This window comes from Chrysemys picta, chromosome 23, assembly GCF_011386835.1.
Source record: "Chrysemys picta bellii isolate R12L10 chromosome 23, ASM1138683v2, whole genome shotgun sequence".
In the NCBI taxonomy this organism is placed as follows: domain Eukaryota; kingdom Metazoa; phylum Chordata; order Testudines; family Emydidae; genus Chrysemys; species Chrysemys picta.
The window spans coordinates 2203401-2219839 of record NC_088813.1 but is presented as its reverse complement, the minus strand read 5'-3'; the positions used below and the strand labels follow the sequence as shown (position 1 = coordinate 2219839).

General features: G+C 45.6%; 1 protein-coding gene across 1 annotated transcript in view; it reads left to right on the top strand.

The window, feature by feature from the left end:
* The first annotated feature begins 5510 nt into the window (after positions 1–5510).
* The window catches only part of STX12 (syntaxin 12), a 29853-nt gene continuing 18924 nt past the window's right edge, over positions 5511–16439 (top strand). Inside the window, exons 1-2 of the mRNA XM_005286254.5 lie at positions 5511–5702; positions 12165–12234. Of these exons, the coding sequence (XP_005286311.2) occupies positions 5582–5702; positions 12165–12234 (191 nt within the window). The 5' untranslated portion in view covers positions 5511–5581. The remainder of the gene's footprint in view (positions 5703–12164; positions 12235–16439) is intronic.

The window sequence follows — 16439 nt, the reverse complement described above, 5'->3', positions numbered from 1 at the left end:
AAATGCACAAATATTTGAAAAAATCTCCAAGGGTATGAAGGACAGAGGCTATAACAGGGACCCACAGCAGTGCTGCGTGAAACTTAAGGAGCTCAGGCAAGCCTACCAAAGAACCAGAGAGGCAAACAGCTGCTCCGGGTCAGAGCCCCAGACATGCTGCTTCTATGATGAGCTGCATGCCATTCTAGGAGGTGCCAACTACCCCACTCCTGTGCGTGAACTCCGTCAATTGATTCTCACGCAACAGGGATGCGGATTTTGGGGACGAGGAAGATGATGAGGAGAACGTTGAAGATAGCACACAGCATGCAAGTGGTCACCTGGTTGAAATAGGGGAATTTTATTAAGGGGACATTCAGGGTATGTCTACATTACTTGATTACTCCGAATTTACAGAATTCGATTTTTGGCAACCGATTGTATAAAGTCAAGTGCATGTGGCCACACTAAGCACATTAATTCGGAGACTGCAGTATCAGCCACTCATCACAGGCAAAGGGGTTCGGACCTGCTGCCTCTGCCTACCCATGGGTGGCCTCCTGCAACCCAAGTGCCCCTTTGGCTTTACCCTAGACCTGCAGCCTGGGGCTTCCCTAGGCCGGAGCTCCCCAGCTCTTTCCCCAGCCCTGCTCCACTCTAGGCACTCAGTTAAGCTCCCTGCAGCCAGGCCCTTCTCTCCCTGAACACAGAGAGAGACCGCTGAGCTTCTGGCTCCCAGCCTCTTATACAGGCCAGCTGTGGCCTGACTGGGGTGTGGCCCAGCTGCGGCCGCTTCCCCAATCAGCCCAGCTTTTAGAGCTGCAGCCCTCTCTAGGGCTGTTTTCAAGCCCTTCCAGGCAGGAGCGGGTGTCCAGCCCGCTACACTCCCGGAGGCCAATACCGTCGAATTGCGTCCACACTACCCTAAATTTGACGCAGCAAGGTCGATTTCAGCACTAATCCCCTCATCGGGGAGGAGTACCAAAATCGATTTTAAGAGCCCTTTAAGTCGACAAAAATGGCTTCATCGTGTGGACGGGTGCAGCGTTAAATCGATTTAACACTGCTAAATTCAACCTAAACTCGTAGTGTAGACCAGGGCTTAGACTCCAACCCTGGTTCTGATCCCTGCCCTAGATTCTTGCACCTGATCACTAGGCCTGACCACCCCAGCCCCAGTCTTGATGCCATCACAATACTTGCCTCTAACCACGTGACTACTTAGCTCTTTAGTAGCCTCTTGGGCAGGACCTTGTCAAAGGCCTATTGAAAGTCTAAATAAATTATGCTGACTGGTTCTCCTTTAACCACTACTGTATTGACATATTAGAAGTCTAGAAGATTAATGACACATGATTTTCCTTTGCTAATGCTCTGCTGGTTAGACCCTATCAGATTATGATTTTCTTAGTGTTCTGTTATTCCATATTTAATTATAATTTCAACCAATTTGCCAGGCCCAGATGTAAGGCTTACTGGTCTGTAATTCTCCAGATCACATGTAGAGCCTTTTTAAATACAGGTACAGCATTTGCTACCCTCCAATCCTGTGGAACAGTAGCTGTTTTTAATCAGACTGTGTATTTTTGTTAGCAGCTCAGTCACTTCATACTTGAGTTCCATCAGAACTCTTGGATGGACTAGCTTGGCCAGATGTCTTGTTGCTTATTAAATTATCAGTTTGCTCCAGCACTTCTACTTCTGACACCTCAATCTTGAGAGTACCTCATTTTTGTTACTAGTAAAGAGCAGGAATAATGTAGGAATCTCCCCAACATCCTCAGTGGTGAAGACAGATGTGAAAAAATCAGATCATTTCTCAGCCCTGGCTTGAAACTTAATTGCAGAGGATACAGGCGCTGTTGAAGCCTGGATGCTACAACCTCCTCAGTGACCTTGTCAAGAAAAGGGAAGCTGGAAATGGGCAGTGTTGCTGAGGTTGTTGGCAATAAGTGTAGACTTCTTCAAGTTCAGAGAAACCAGTGCATTCCTTAGCATATCCAGAAGTATGCTTTCTTTGAAAGAGGTTTTGTCTCATTTGTCCTGGGGGCTAGAAACTCTTCACTAGACTTCACCAGCCAGGAGGGACAGGGGTAATTTCACAGGGCACGGGCAGAACATTCCTCAGAGCTTCCAGGACACCTTTTTGGATGATTGGTCAGGGATAGCTCAGTGGTTTGAGCATTGGCCTGCTAAACCCAGGGTTGTGAGTCCAATCCCTAAGGGGACCACTTAGGGATCTGGGGCAAAATCAGTACTTGGTCCTGCTAGTGAAGGCAGGGGGCTGGACTCAATGACCTTTTGGGGTCCCTTCCAATTCTATGAGATAGGTATATCTCCATATAATAAACACAACTCCCCTACAATAAACTTGTGACCCTCCCCACAGTCCTTTTTGGGTCATGACCCTTACAGTTACAACACCATGAAATTTTAGATTTAAATATCTGAAATAATGAAATTTGCAATTTTTAAAAGCCTATGACCGTGAAATTGACCAAAATGGACCATGAATTTGATAGGGTCCTATTCATGGAGTCATAGATTCCAAGGCCAAAAGTGACTGTTGTGATAACCTAGTCTGACTTCTTGTATACCAAAAAACATAGAATTTCCCAAAAATAATTCCAAGAGCAGATCTTTCAGAAAAACAGCCAATCTTAACTTAAATATTGTCAGTGATGGAGAATCCACCATGACCCTTGATAAGTTGTTCCAATGATTTATTACCCTCACTGTTAAAAATTAAGCTTTATTTCCAGTCTGAATTTGTCTAGCTTCAGCTTCCAGCCATTGGATTGTGTTATACCTTTCTATGCTATATTGAAAAGCCTGTTATCAAATATTTGTTCCCCGTGTAAGTACTCAAACTGTAAACAAGTCACCCCTTAACCTTATTGTTAAGCTACATAGATTGAGCTACTTGAATCTATCACTGTAAGGCGTGTTTGCCAATACTTTAATCATTCTTGTGGTTCTCTGACCCGTCTACAATTTATCAATATGCTTTTTGAATTGTGGACACCAGAACTGGACACAGTTGTGACATTGCATTCCATAATGCTTTATGGAAATATGCTTATGAATGTAAATATGACATAACTGGAATATGTTTTATGCTACATATGCCACCTAACATATCTCTGCAAAGGTTATGATCTACTGAATATATTCATCCTATTTGTATGCATGTATCATTCTTGTATTCAAAGTTATGAATATTGGCTGTGTATTTTGTTTGATTTTAAGTAGCCTCAGTGAAGCATTTGGTCAGCTTCTTGAGAAAAGACTATTCTCAGTAAGTGCCCAATCAAGAAACACTTAAGCTGACAATAGACTTTGATAGATGCCAGTCCACATCTGAGCTTTCCTGGGAACGTTCCTGTAGAGAACTAAGTCATGCATGGACATGTAACTTGCCCAGGTGACTCCCATCTTGTAGAGGACATTCGACACAGGGGAAGGGAGGAATTTCCACCCACAAGAAAGAAACTATATAAAGCCCTGGGAGACCCCTCCATTTTGTCTTCAGCTGGCTCAAGAGGTAGCCTCTCCACCCTCAAAGGATACCTGAAAGAAAACAGAACAAAGGACAGTAACCACAGGGGTGTGAGTGATTGCTGGACCCAGACTAGAAGGAGGCTAGTCTGTAAAAGAAGCTTACTGGAATGTCTCTGAGGTGAGATTTCATCTGTAATCACTTTCTTACTATATTAGGCTTAGACTTGCGTGTTTTATTTTATTTTGCTTGGTAATTCACTTTGTTCTATCTGTCATTACTTGGAACCACTTAAATCCTACTTTTTGTATTTAATAAAATCACTTTTTACTTATTAATTAACCCAGAGTATGTATGAATACCTGGGGGGGCAAATAGCTGTGCATCTCTCTCAGTGTTATAGAGGACGAACAATTTATGAGTTTATCCTTTATACGGGGTAAAACAGATTTATTTGGGGTACCCCATTGGAGTACCTGGGTGTTGGAGACAGGAACACTTCTTAAGCTGTTTTCAGTTAAGCCTGCAGCTTTTGAGGGACGTGGTTCAGACCTGGATCTGTGTTTGTAGCAGGCAAGCGTGTCTGGTTCAAACCAGGCAGGGCACTGAAGTCCCAAGCTGCCAGGGAAAACGGGCTTAAAGGTATAGTCTCAGCACACCAGGTGGCAGTTCCCAAGGGGGTTTCTGTGATCCAACCCGTCACAGCAGTATTCCAGTAGCAGTTACACCAGTGCATGGGCAGTGGGCCTAAGAGATTTGGGGAAGCTAAGCCTCTCCAAATAGGGCAAAAAATGCCGGATGTGGTGCACCTCCCTTTGGACATGTGACGGCCAGCCGTCTTTGGAGTGCTGCCACCAGCAGCTCCCGAGAAATGTGGGGGAGGGGGGTCACCAGTGCCCAGACCGTAGCTCCGCCCTGAGTCCCCACCTGCACTGCGCCTCTTCCCCCTGAAACCCTGCCCTCGCTCTGCCTCTTCCCTGCCTGAGGCTCCACTCACCCGCTCCTCTCCGCCCCCTCCTCCTGTCACTCGCCCATAAGGCAGGAGAAGGCAGAAAGGAGCAAACGGTAGATGTGGGGGCAGAGAGGAGTGAGTGGTGGGCAGGCAGTAGGGGAGTCGGGGAAGAGACGGGGGAGCAGGAAGAGGTTGAGCTGCAGCAGGGCCTCAGGCGGGGTGGCTGAGTGCAGGCAGGACCTCAGGGGAGGAGGCTGAGTGGGGATGGGGCCCTCCACTTCTAGGGAGCTTCCAGTGCTCGCACCCGGCCTCGCCAAACACAAGAGTCACCTGCCACCTATGCACCAGTGCCAAATACAAGCTGCAATAACCGCTCTACTCCTAGGTGAGATTCCTGTGTATGCATCCAAAGATCACATTAGCCCTTCTGGCCACAGCATCACCCTGGCAGCTCATGTCCAGCTGATTATCCACCATGACCCCCACATTTTTTCAGAGTCCGGTGTCCCAGGATGGAATCCCCCACCCTGTAACCATGGCTGACATTCTTTGTTCCCAAATGTAGACACGTACATTCAGCAATAGTCCAAGGCACACTGCTTGATTGCGGCCAGCTTACCAAGGGCCCCAGACCGCTCGGTATCAATGTCCTGGGTGTCCTCTTCCTTATGTACCGCCTGCAAAGGGCCAGTGCTGTGGGCACTGACGGGCTGGTGCAGTTGAACCCCAAACCCTTCCCAAGGGGCGGGCTGCGCAGGTAGCCACTGGCCAGTGCTGTTCCGCTGCCCAGCCCCCGAGACCCCTGCAGCCCAGCGCCGCTCTAGGATGCCCAGGCGAGGCAGGGCCCGGACCGTCACCGCGCAGGCTCTGGCGGGGCGCTCAGTGCCTGGCTGGCCAGCTCCGGGCTGGGCCCCTGTGAGCGGCGCGGCCCTCGGGCCCCACAGACCCCGTGTCCCCGTAACCATGGCGCCCAAGTACCCTCCCGCCCGCCGCTGAGACAAGGCAGAGAGTGCGCATGCGCCGTCCTGGAGGCCTGTCCCTTGTGCCGGGTGCTAGTGCGCACGCGCAGTTGGTGAGGCGGTGCTCTGCCCAGTTCAGCTGAGCTCCCGGCCGCCCTGCCCCGGACCCCTTTGCCCCAGCCCGGCTTCGCCATGTCCTACGGCCCGTTGGACGCGTGCCGGCCCGGGGGGCCCCAGGGGCAGCCTCCGCCCCGGGACTTCAGCGGCATCATCCAGACCTGCAGCGCCAACGTGCAGCGCATCGCTCAGTACAGTGAGTGCGGCGCGGCCCGGCCCGGCCCTTCCTCGCTCTCGCCTCCCGGCCGCCCCTCCACCTCCGCGACTCCTAGCCTCCTCCTGCCGCCGGCCTCCCCGCGTCCCTCTCAGCCTGAGCCCTGCCCCTGCGCTGGCTCCTTCCCTCCTGCCGCCCCGCGCTGACAGCTCTGCCCCCCTCGCCTCCCGGCCCCGGGCTTTGCCCGGCCCCTCGCCGCTCCCTGCCGAGCCACACGGAATCCTGCGGCTTCCCCTGCTGTCCCTGACACGCCCCTTCCCTGCCTCCCCCACGGCTGGGGCATCACCTTCGAGTTCTGCCCCCCCCCCGGTAACTGTTCTCACAGCTTTCACCCCGCTGCTGCTGCAGGCTGCACCCAACCCCTGGGCCTCTCTAGCTCCCTTGAATTCCTTCTCCATCCTTGTCTTTAGCCTGTCTTTGCATTGCAGCTTCTCTCCACCTCTTTCCCGGTCTAGACAATAACGAATGACGGCAAGCTACTCATTACAACTCCAGAGTAGATAACTAATGGGAATCACGTATTTCTTACTAGGCAGTTGGTTGTCTGCAGGAGAGGTTCTACTGATCTCTTGGAAGAGTTATATGGAATTTCTAAAATCTAAAAACGTCAGCAGGTATCTAAGTGACCTGAAGTAACTGAACACAGCCGGGGAAGGAGGTCAATCAACCACAGCAGCTCCCTTGTAATTGGCCTTGTTTATCAACCTGCTTTGCCAGACGCACCCATCCATGTTGCTGCAACAGCTAGTCATCCCTTGACAGTATGGTGGCCCTCTGGCTTAACACGAGCAGGGGTCAGCAACCTTTCAGAAGTGGTGTGCCGAGTCTTCCATTTATTCACTCTGATTTAAGGTTTCGCATGCCAGTAATACATTTTAACATTTTTAGAAGGTCTCTTTCTAAGTCTATAATATATAACTAAACTAGTGTTGTATGTAAAGTAAATATGTTTTTTTTAAATGAAGCGTCGTAAGCATTTTAAATTAAATTAAAATGCAGAATCCCCCAGAGCGGTGGCCAGGACCCGGGCAGTGTGAGTGCCGCTGAAAATCAGCTCGCGTGCCGCCTTCAGCACACGTGCCACAGGCTGCCTACCCCTGAGCTAGTCCATTCCTGACTTTCCAAGGGACTTGTTTTCCTGGAAGTTCTCTTCATGAGCCCCTGACTTCCCTCCATTGCGATGTCTGCTTCTCTTCCTCCCATGAGACAGTGAAGGCTTCATATCTATAAGACAAAAATAGTGTGGTTTTTCTTGTTCTCTTGCCCACCCATTCACCTGTCTGTCTCTTCTCTTGTGTTGCCTTGCTTTAATTCTTTTCATGACCAGTTGGGTGAAACAGAACAGAATCCTCCTGCTGCTATGCCCCTTATTAGATTATTACACCTGACTAGTGCCAACACAGAGCAGCACATGAGGTGTGGGACTAGCACAAGAGTTTCTCAAAATAGTCAAGGAATATGTGTTTTATCAAAGGCCTTAATAAAATAAAGGGGCACCATCAACTTGAGTTTATCTATAGATACAAATGCCTAATATTACTGTAATAGAGAAGTTACTTTTCCATTTTGGTTACTTTAGACAAAAGGTGCTTTCAGTAGTAAATTTCATTATAATCAATTTCCCCCATTTATGTGGGTTTTAAACAGAAGATATTACATTCATCACCTTTCTTGGCTTCGATCATCTGTGCATAGAGTACTATCTGAAAGCTTTCTGTCACTTTTAAGACTATTTTGAGCTTTACTTGTAAGGACAACCCAGGGAATTACAGACCAGGTGGCTTAACTTCTGTACCAAGAAAGATAATGGAGCAAATAATTAAGAAATCAATTTGCAAACACGTAGAAGAAAATAAGGTGATGAATAACAGTCAGCATGGATTTGTCAAGAACAAATTTTGTCAAACCAACCTGATACTTTTCTTTGACTGGATAACAAGCTTGTGGATAGGGGGAGAAGCGGTACATGTGGTATATCTTGACTTTAGTAAAGCTTTTGATACTGTTTCGCATGACCTTCTCCTAAACAAACTAGAGAAATACAACCTAGATGGAGCTACTATAAGGTGGGTGCATAACTGGTTGAAAAATCGTTCCCAGAGAATAGTTATCAGTGGTTCACAGTCATGCTGGAAGGGCATAACGAGTGGGGTCCCGCAGGGATCGGTTCTGGGTCCGGTTCTGTTCAGTATCTTCATCAATGATTTAGATAATGGCATAGAGGGTACACTTATAAAGTTTGCGGCAATACCAAGCTGGGAGGGGTTGCAAGTGTTTTGGAGGATAGGATTAAAATTCAAAATGATCTGGACAAACTGGAGAAATGGTCTGAAGTAAATGGGATGAAATTCAATAAGGACAAATGCAAAGTATTCCACTTAGGAAGGAACAATCAGTTGTACACATACAAAATGGGAAATGACTGCCTAGGAAGGAGTACTGTGGAAAGGGATCTGGGGGTCATAGTGGATCACAAGCTACATGAGAGTCAACAGTGTAATGCTGTTGCAAAAAAGGCAAACATTCTGGGATGTATTAGCAGGAATATTGTAAGCAAGATATGAGAAGTAATTCTTCCCCTCTACTCCACACTGATTAGGCCTCAACTGGAGTATTGTGTGCAGTTCTGGGTGCCGCATTTCAGGAAAGATGTTGAAAAATTGGAGAAAGTCCAGAGAAGAGCAACAAAAATTATTAAAGGTCTAGAAAACATGACCTATGAGGGACGATTGGAAAAAATTGGGTTTGTTTAGTCTGGAGAAGAGAAGACTGAGAAGGGACATAACAGTTTTCAAGTACATAAAAGGTTTTTACAAAGAGGAGGGAGAAAAATTGTTCTTCTTAACCTCTGAGGATAGGACAAGAAGCAATGGGCTTAAATTGCAGCAAGGGTGGTTTAGGTTGGACATTAGGAAAAACTTTCTAACTGTCAGAGTGGCTATGCACTGGAATAAATTGTCTAGGGAGGTTGTGGAATTTCCATCATTGGGGATTTTTAAGAGCAGGTTGGAAAACACCTGTCAGGGATGGTCTAGATAATACTTAGTCCAGTCCCCTGCACTCAAGGCAGGACTAGATGACCTCTCAAGGTCCCTTCCAGTTCTATGATTCTTTGATTCTCTAGAACAGGGGTAGGCAACCTATGGCACGCGAGCTGATTTTCAGTGGCACTCACACTGCCCAGGTCCTGGCCACCGGTCCGGGGAGCTCTGCATTTTAATTTAATTTTAAATGAAGCTTCTTAAACATTTATAAAACCTTATTTACTTTACATACAACAATAGTTTAGTTATATATGATAGACTTATAGAAAGAGACCTTCTAAAAACAGTAAAATGTATTACTGGCACGCAAACACTTAAATCAGAGTGAATAAATGAAGACTCGGCACACCACTTCTGAAAGGTTGCTGACCCCTGCTCTAGAAGATGTTAGATTTCTGACCCATTACAAGAGTTGTTCTGGCATGAAATCTGTGATGCTTGGCTCCTTCAGGTAGGGGAATTTAGTGCATGGGGAGTTCACTACACAACTGTGTACTGTGAGAACTAATAGAACTTCCAGAAAATCAACATGCTACCCAGGCAAGGTTCTGAGTTCCAGTATTTAATTATTCCATAAAGCCACATTGTACTATATGTGCTGTTAGGCATTACATTAAAAGACATTGTTAAATGCAAATCAGTATAGTTTCAATACACTCCAGTATAGCTCATGAGCAAATCCAACATAAGTGACTTGATCCAAGACACAATCTAAATGAAGAAGTCACACCAACTAAACTAAATTTATTTACAGTTTTAGTTAAATAGTGCAACTTCTTTGTGTAGACTGGACCTAATGTTCTTCTGGTATGATGGAATTGATTCACTTGTCACTCCCCATTCTGACTCTCATTGTTCTCAAAAACAGTGGCATTCTAATCCCAATGTAACAAGATTGTAATTGAAATAGTCAACAGGAAGAACTAGACTTGAAGAATCGTGTTCTGCCCACTTAAATGCAGATTGTTCATGTACATCTTCTAAGATTCTTCCTCCTTCCCAATGCGAAACTAGTTTTCAAAGATGACCCGCAACTACAATATATTCTAATAGCTCAAGTAGAACACTCCAGTAACTAGAGTACCAGAAATGCAAAGATACCTTCATACTCCTCCAAAGTCAGTGGCTGCTGTCTCCTGCTTCCACTGATGAAGAGCATGTATTGTTGGTAACATCACAGGCAAAAAACTGTGCTGGGGAACTCTGCATGGAACAGATCACTTTACTGACTAAATCTCCAATTCAAACTCTTCTTTAGGCCAGCTCTATAAAGGCAATATCCATCCTGTAAGTTCATTCAGATTTTTACACTGCTTGCTAAGAAATCATGAACAACTCCTGTTGTTCAACTCCAGAACTGGTGTACTGGGGGGCTGGAGCTGGGTGTAGTAGGTAAGGGTAGCTACTTGAGGTTCTCCACAGTGCTTAGAGGTATACCATGAACTTAAACTACTCCGTTTATTAAAAAAAAAAAAAAAAGGGGCTAAAGTAGTCTTGTGCACCTGCCTCTGAGTCCCTCATAGCTTCAGCAACTTCACAACCATGTTTTTGTATTTGTAACTGTTTCTCTCCCCTCTTGCTGTCTTTCACGAACACACACAGGAAAAATTGACTATAATGAAACTGACTATTGAAAGTACTTTTTGTCTAAAGCAGCGGTTCTCAAACTATGGAGCAGGCTTCCCAGGAGGCGTGGGAATGTGTCAAGGGAGGCGCGAGCTGTGTGCTTTTTTTTGAGTTCTGGCTGTCAGCCCTGGTGGCTGGGCCTCGTGCAGAAGGGTAGTGCACACCCGGGAGTCGGGGATAAAGGGGACACCTGGAGCCCTGCCACTTGGGCTCAGGCTCTCCTTCCCTCCCCACAATCCCTCACCTGGACATGATGAGCTCTCAGCCCTGGGGTGGCAGCAGCAGCGCAGAAGTAATGGTGGTAATGTGGCACCGAGTCTGGTGTGAAAAGTGATATTGACAAATATCACTTTGCCAACCTAACTTCTGTGCTCTGTGTTCAGAGCTGGGTGCCTTGTCAGCAGCTGCTGCTCTCCGGTCTGCCTTCAGAGCTGGGGGTAGTATATGTACTTGCGGGGGAGGGGTACGGAAACTACAACAGAGGCAAAGAAGGAGGGCCCAATCAAATAAGTTTGAAAACCACTGGTCTAAACTAAACAAATTGGAGAAATAACTTTCCTCTCTCTTATAGCAATACTAGATGTTTGTATCAACAGGTAAACTCATAAATGTGACTTTCTAAATTGGTGGTGCCCCTCTATTTTATTAAACCCTTTAGTAAAACTCTAGTCCCTTGTAAGCACTCTACAAATCAATGACCAGACTACTTCAAACACCCTCACTTGGTCTAACATAAAAAGCATTTAGGGTAAGGTATGTTGTGACAATTGGTCTGTAACTTTTGCCTGCTTAGAAATTTAGTCTGGAAGTTATTTTCAATAAAGAATGTTATCAATGTGCAAAAGAACCAGACAGAGACTAAATCAGTCCAAACAAAAAAGGCCACATTGATATAATTCAAGGAGTGTGTTGATACCATGCTTGGTAAAAACAAGAGATGTAGAACTGGAAATTAATTAGCCAAAATTGGTGTACAAAATAAGGGTATTGGCTATTTCACCCATCACTTCCCTTTTTGGGTCCTTAAATAAAGAGACTTTGGGGAAAACAACAGGCAGGGGTTACCGAAGCAAGCTTCCTCTCCTGGCTGCGTTTGGTGGGACACATGGCCTTTGTCATTCTGATCCTGAGAGAGACCCAGACCAGTCCTGAGAGAGTGACTCTGATGACATCACCATTTCTACCAGCTCCTGCTGAATTCCAGTGCCCACCTGAGATGAAATGGGATTGAACTTTAACAGCAGCAATAACAACTCCAGCCCCTCTCAACTATCTTCTCTCTTCCCTTAAAAGGACAGTTATTGCCATCTGACACCTCAAAGAGACTGTCAATCTGGGGGGGCTAAAACCCTCTCCAGCTAAAGGGAAACGGAACACAGGATGTTAAAATGGAGGCCTTATTTAATATTTTACTTTTCAAATGCTTTCACTGATTTTCCTTCTTTTCTTTCTTTAATAAAAGGTTAAAATGTTTTTAATGGTATTTGCTATGGTACTAAGCAGACCTTGTTTAACACAATTTAATGTTGGACAATGACTGCGTTATGTTAACATCTTTGGCCCATTTATTTCATCTAGATTGAGACAACAGGTACATCTTAAAGTGGTGGGCAAGCCTTACTTCAACAAAACTTTGATAGCAACATTTCTGTGGGAGAGATGGTAATGCAGCTAGAAGGGGAACGTCAAGAAAAATAAGCAAGAAGGAGTCTGTGTTGTTTTAAAATGGTTTTGCCTTGCAAATCACCAAGCCATTGTAAACTCTTTTCCTCAGCTTCTCAGATAAAGAATTTGATGAGCCAGCTTGGAACCAAACAGGACTCCAGCAAATTGCAGGAAAACCTGTAAGTATTACCTGAACAAACAAGTAAGTGTGCATGTATATGATGGAAATAGACTGGGTCTCTTCTGGTTAGTGAGCAGTATCCTGAGCAAAACTCTGCAGGGTGGGAGGGTGGCAGTAGAGGGGGAGTGTGTGTGGTGTGGCAGGGCATAAACATGACTCTAGTTCTCCCAAAAAGGCTAAGTTGGTGGATGAAGGGAATTTGGTAGTTGTACTGGAGTCAAAAGCCATTAATATCTGCTTGCTATGGACACTGTCATGTGGATCAAAAACTGGTTGAAGGGTCATAAACAAGGGGCATTAACAGCCATGTATCAAGCTGTGTTCAGGCTTCTGCAGGTTAGAGCAGGATCTGTGATGTAGCTGATACTATTTTAAGCTTCACTTATGATTTAGAAGAGAGAGTAAATGTCACACTAACAAAATTCTTGGATCCTAAATTAGGAGAAATAATGAGAAGATAATATTCTGAAGGGGGAGAAACACCTGTAATGCCAAAAGACTAGGCAAGAGAATGATCAGCAGCAATAAGTTATGGCAATCAAAATGCCTAATGTAACTTTAAACACTGTAGAGAAGACTACACCACTGGATGACAAACCGCAGGGAGTTCAGATAGAACCACCAACATTCTCAAAGGGTCTGGAAGGTCCGACCTAAGGCAATTACACATAGATTGTCTAAGGCCTTGTCTACGCCACACAAAACAGTGGAGGTGAACACATTGCAAAGCTAGTTTTGTCGGCAAAACAAAACCACCTCGACAAGAGGCATAACGCTTTCTGCAGCAAATTTAAAATGACAAAGTGTTGTAAAGCTGCAGCTGTTAATTCTGTCGCCATAACTGGCCTCCCCCAATATCCCACAATACCCACCGTGATCGCTCTGCTGATTGTTAGGAACTTGGCTGCCCTGGATTCCAGCTACAAAGGCATACGCCTTCCCCTTTCAAAGCTCTGGGAAGTTCTGACAGCTGAACGTGCTGCTCCATTCTGGCAGCAAAGAGCAAATCGTTAATGTGGAATCCTGCTCTCCCCTGCACTGGGAACACAGCGGCAGGCAGACTGCTGCTGTAGGGGATGGGAGGGAGACTGCTGTGGTGTGCAGAACTGGGGATGGAGGCTGATGTTGGAGACATCTCCCTTTCCCTGCCTCAGGACTGGATGCTTCCGGTTGCTGTCTGAATTTAGAGACAGCATGCTGACACACTCACTCTTCCCCTAACACGCACTCTGTCTCTCACATACACACTCCTCCCCCACTCTCATATAGTCCCCCAAAACAGTCTGTCTCTGTCTCTACACACACACGCCCCACACATGCCCTCCCCTTCTCTCCCTCCCACCCCCCACTTCAGTTGAAAAGCGGCTGGCACTCTAGTAGGATGCCCATGGAACAATGGGATTAAGAAAACTGCATCATGTGATGCTGTGCCTGCCCTATGAGGCATTGAAAACCCTTCCCAAAGCACCCTGCAGCCAGTTGCACAGTGGGATAGCTACCCGCAGTGCACTGCTCTCTGTGTCGATGCAAGAGCTGCTAGTATGCCTGTGCTCTGCCAATACAAGGAGCATAGTGTGGACATGCAACAGTGGTTTAATTAAAGCGGCATAACTTTTGTCGACAAAACTCTGTAGTGTAGACATGTCCTAAGCAACGACTACAGTTGTACACAAGCATACAAATAATTGAAGGGTGTAAGCAGCAGAGTGGTAGAGAACTAACTTAGGAGTAATAAGAGAAAATTATTAAAAGGAAAAATCAAATGAAAACCCAGAAAACCTTCCCAACTGTGAGGTCTCCTAATGATGGAATGATCTCCCAAAGGAAATGGAAGAAGCTCAGTTTCTCTGGACATTAAAATTAGAGTTGATCAAATCTAGAAAATGTGCAGTGAAGAATCTTGCATTGACACCCAGAGGTGAACTAAATGGCCATAGAATCTCATGTTACAGATTCTATGAAAAGAAATATCCAATTTATTTGCATTGGGTTTACTCCAGTGCAAAGAAATCTCTTGGGTAAGGCTTGTTGGCAACCTTTCGTCTACGAGAGACTCTGGGAATTGCAGCCTATGATGTAGATGGTTTGCAATGTCTCATATGACTGAATTGGACAATCGGAGATTTGCCTGATTTTTGGCAGTTATTGCAAATGTATGTATTTGGGTTGGGAGCTGCTTGCTTCCTCCTCTGAGCGCTTTTCTCTTTAAGCTGTAGGAACCAGTTTCTGCATGGACTTTGATACCCTGATGAAGACAATGGCATCACTTGTTATGATCACTTGCCAAGATTTCCCATTGGTCAGGATCAATTCCAAATTCCTTCATATCTCGCTTGCATGTGTCTTTATAGCGAAACTTGGGACGTCCTGTTGTTCTTGTTCCCTCCGATAGCTCCCTGTATAGCATGTCCTTGGGTATGCATCCGTCTTCCAAGCTACTCAGAGGGCCTAGCCAGCGCAGACGTCTTTGCTTGAGCAGGGCTGTCACACTTGGTAAATTTGCCTTTTGAAGAACCTCTGCATTGGTGACTTTATCCTGCCATTTGGTGTTGAGTATACGGTGTAAACAACGTAGTTGGAAACTATTTAACCTTTTCTCCTGATGAGCATAAGTTATCCATGTTTCCCCACCATACATGAGAGTGCTGAGGACGCAAGCTTGGTACACTAGCATTTTGGTCTTGATGGTAAGCTTTGAGTTGTTCCATGCTCTTTTAGTCAGTCTGCTAAAGGTGGTGGCAGCCCTTGCAATGCGAACATTTAGCTCTTCATCAAGTGAGAGGTTGGTGGTCACTGTAGAACCTAAATAGCTGAACTTTTGGACGATTACTAGCTGGTTTGCATGTAGGATAATTGAAGGATCTTGTGGAACCCACCTATTCTAATACAACCATTTTCTTGATGCTAATAGTGAGAGCAAATGCCTGACAGGTACTTCAAATGTAGTCCATGAGTTCTTGTAGTAGATCTTTATTGTGGGCTGTGAGGGCAGCATCATCAGCGAATAGAAGTTCCCTGATTAGCACCTTTTTGACTTTGGTGTTTGACTTAAGTTGGGATAGGTTGAAGAGTTTCCCATCTGATCTTGTGTGGAGATGCACTCCATCTTTCATGTTCTTAAACGCACAGTTCAAGAGTACCGGAAAGAAGATTCAAAAGAGTGTAGAGGCAAGAACATATCCTTGCTTTACTCCACTTTTCATCTCAGAGCTGTCCGAAGTGGACCTGTCAAACTGGACAGTTGCTCTCATGTTGTTGTGGAATGAATGTATGACTTAACAGGGTTGGTGGGCATCCAATCTTTTCTAGTATTGCAAATAGACCTGCTCTGCTGACTGTGTCGAATGCTTTGGTTAGGTCCACAAAAGTGATGTACAATGGTCCGTTTTGCTTTTTGCACTTTTCTTGGCGTTGACAAAGAGAAAATATCATGTCTATAGTTGATCTTCCAGCCCTGAATCCACACTATGATTAAGGGTAGACACAATTCGCCAGTTGTTGTAAGTGCACTAAGATGACTTTTGCGAAAGCTTTTCCTGCTACGCTTAGTAGCAAGATACCCCTGTAGTTGTTGCAATTGCCCTTTTCGCCTTTATTTTTATACAAAGTGATGATGATTGCATCACGCAACTCTTGTGGTACTTCACCATCTTTCCAGCATTTAAGTAGCAGCTGATGAAGATATGGTAATAGGCTGTCTTTCCCACACTTGAAGATTTCCGCTGGGATGCCATATTTTCCAGGAGCCTTGCCACTTGCCCACTTCTACAGTGGGCTCCATATTTAGTTCTGGCATTACCTGTAGAGTTGGCATTTGGTCTAGTGATTCGCTAGTGATGTTTCTTTCTTGTGCATATGGCTCTGAATAGTGTTCAACCCAACGAGACAACTGCTTGCTTTTATCTATAATGATTTCACTGCTGTGTGATTTGAGAGGGGCAACCTTGTTGACAGTGGGACCTAGAGCTTTCTTCAGGCCATCATACATGACTGTGAGATTTCCTGTGTCTGAGGCTGTCTGTGTCTCTTCACAGACCTTGATCCAGTAATGATTTGCACAACATCTGCTTGCTCGCTGTACCTCGGTTTTTGAATGTCAAAGTCTCACTTTGATACTTCGTTGATTTCTTGTTGTGTTCCAGATAGAGGCTGTGTTCTTAATGTTGATGAGAGGTAATAGTTCTGCTTCATTTTCTTCAAACC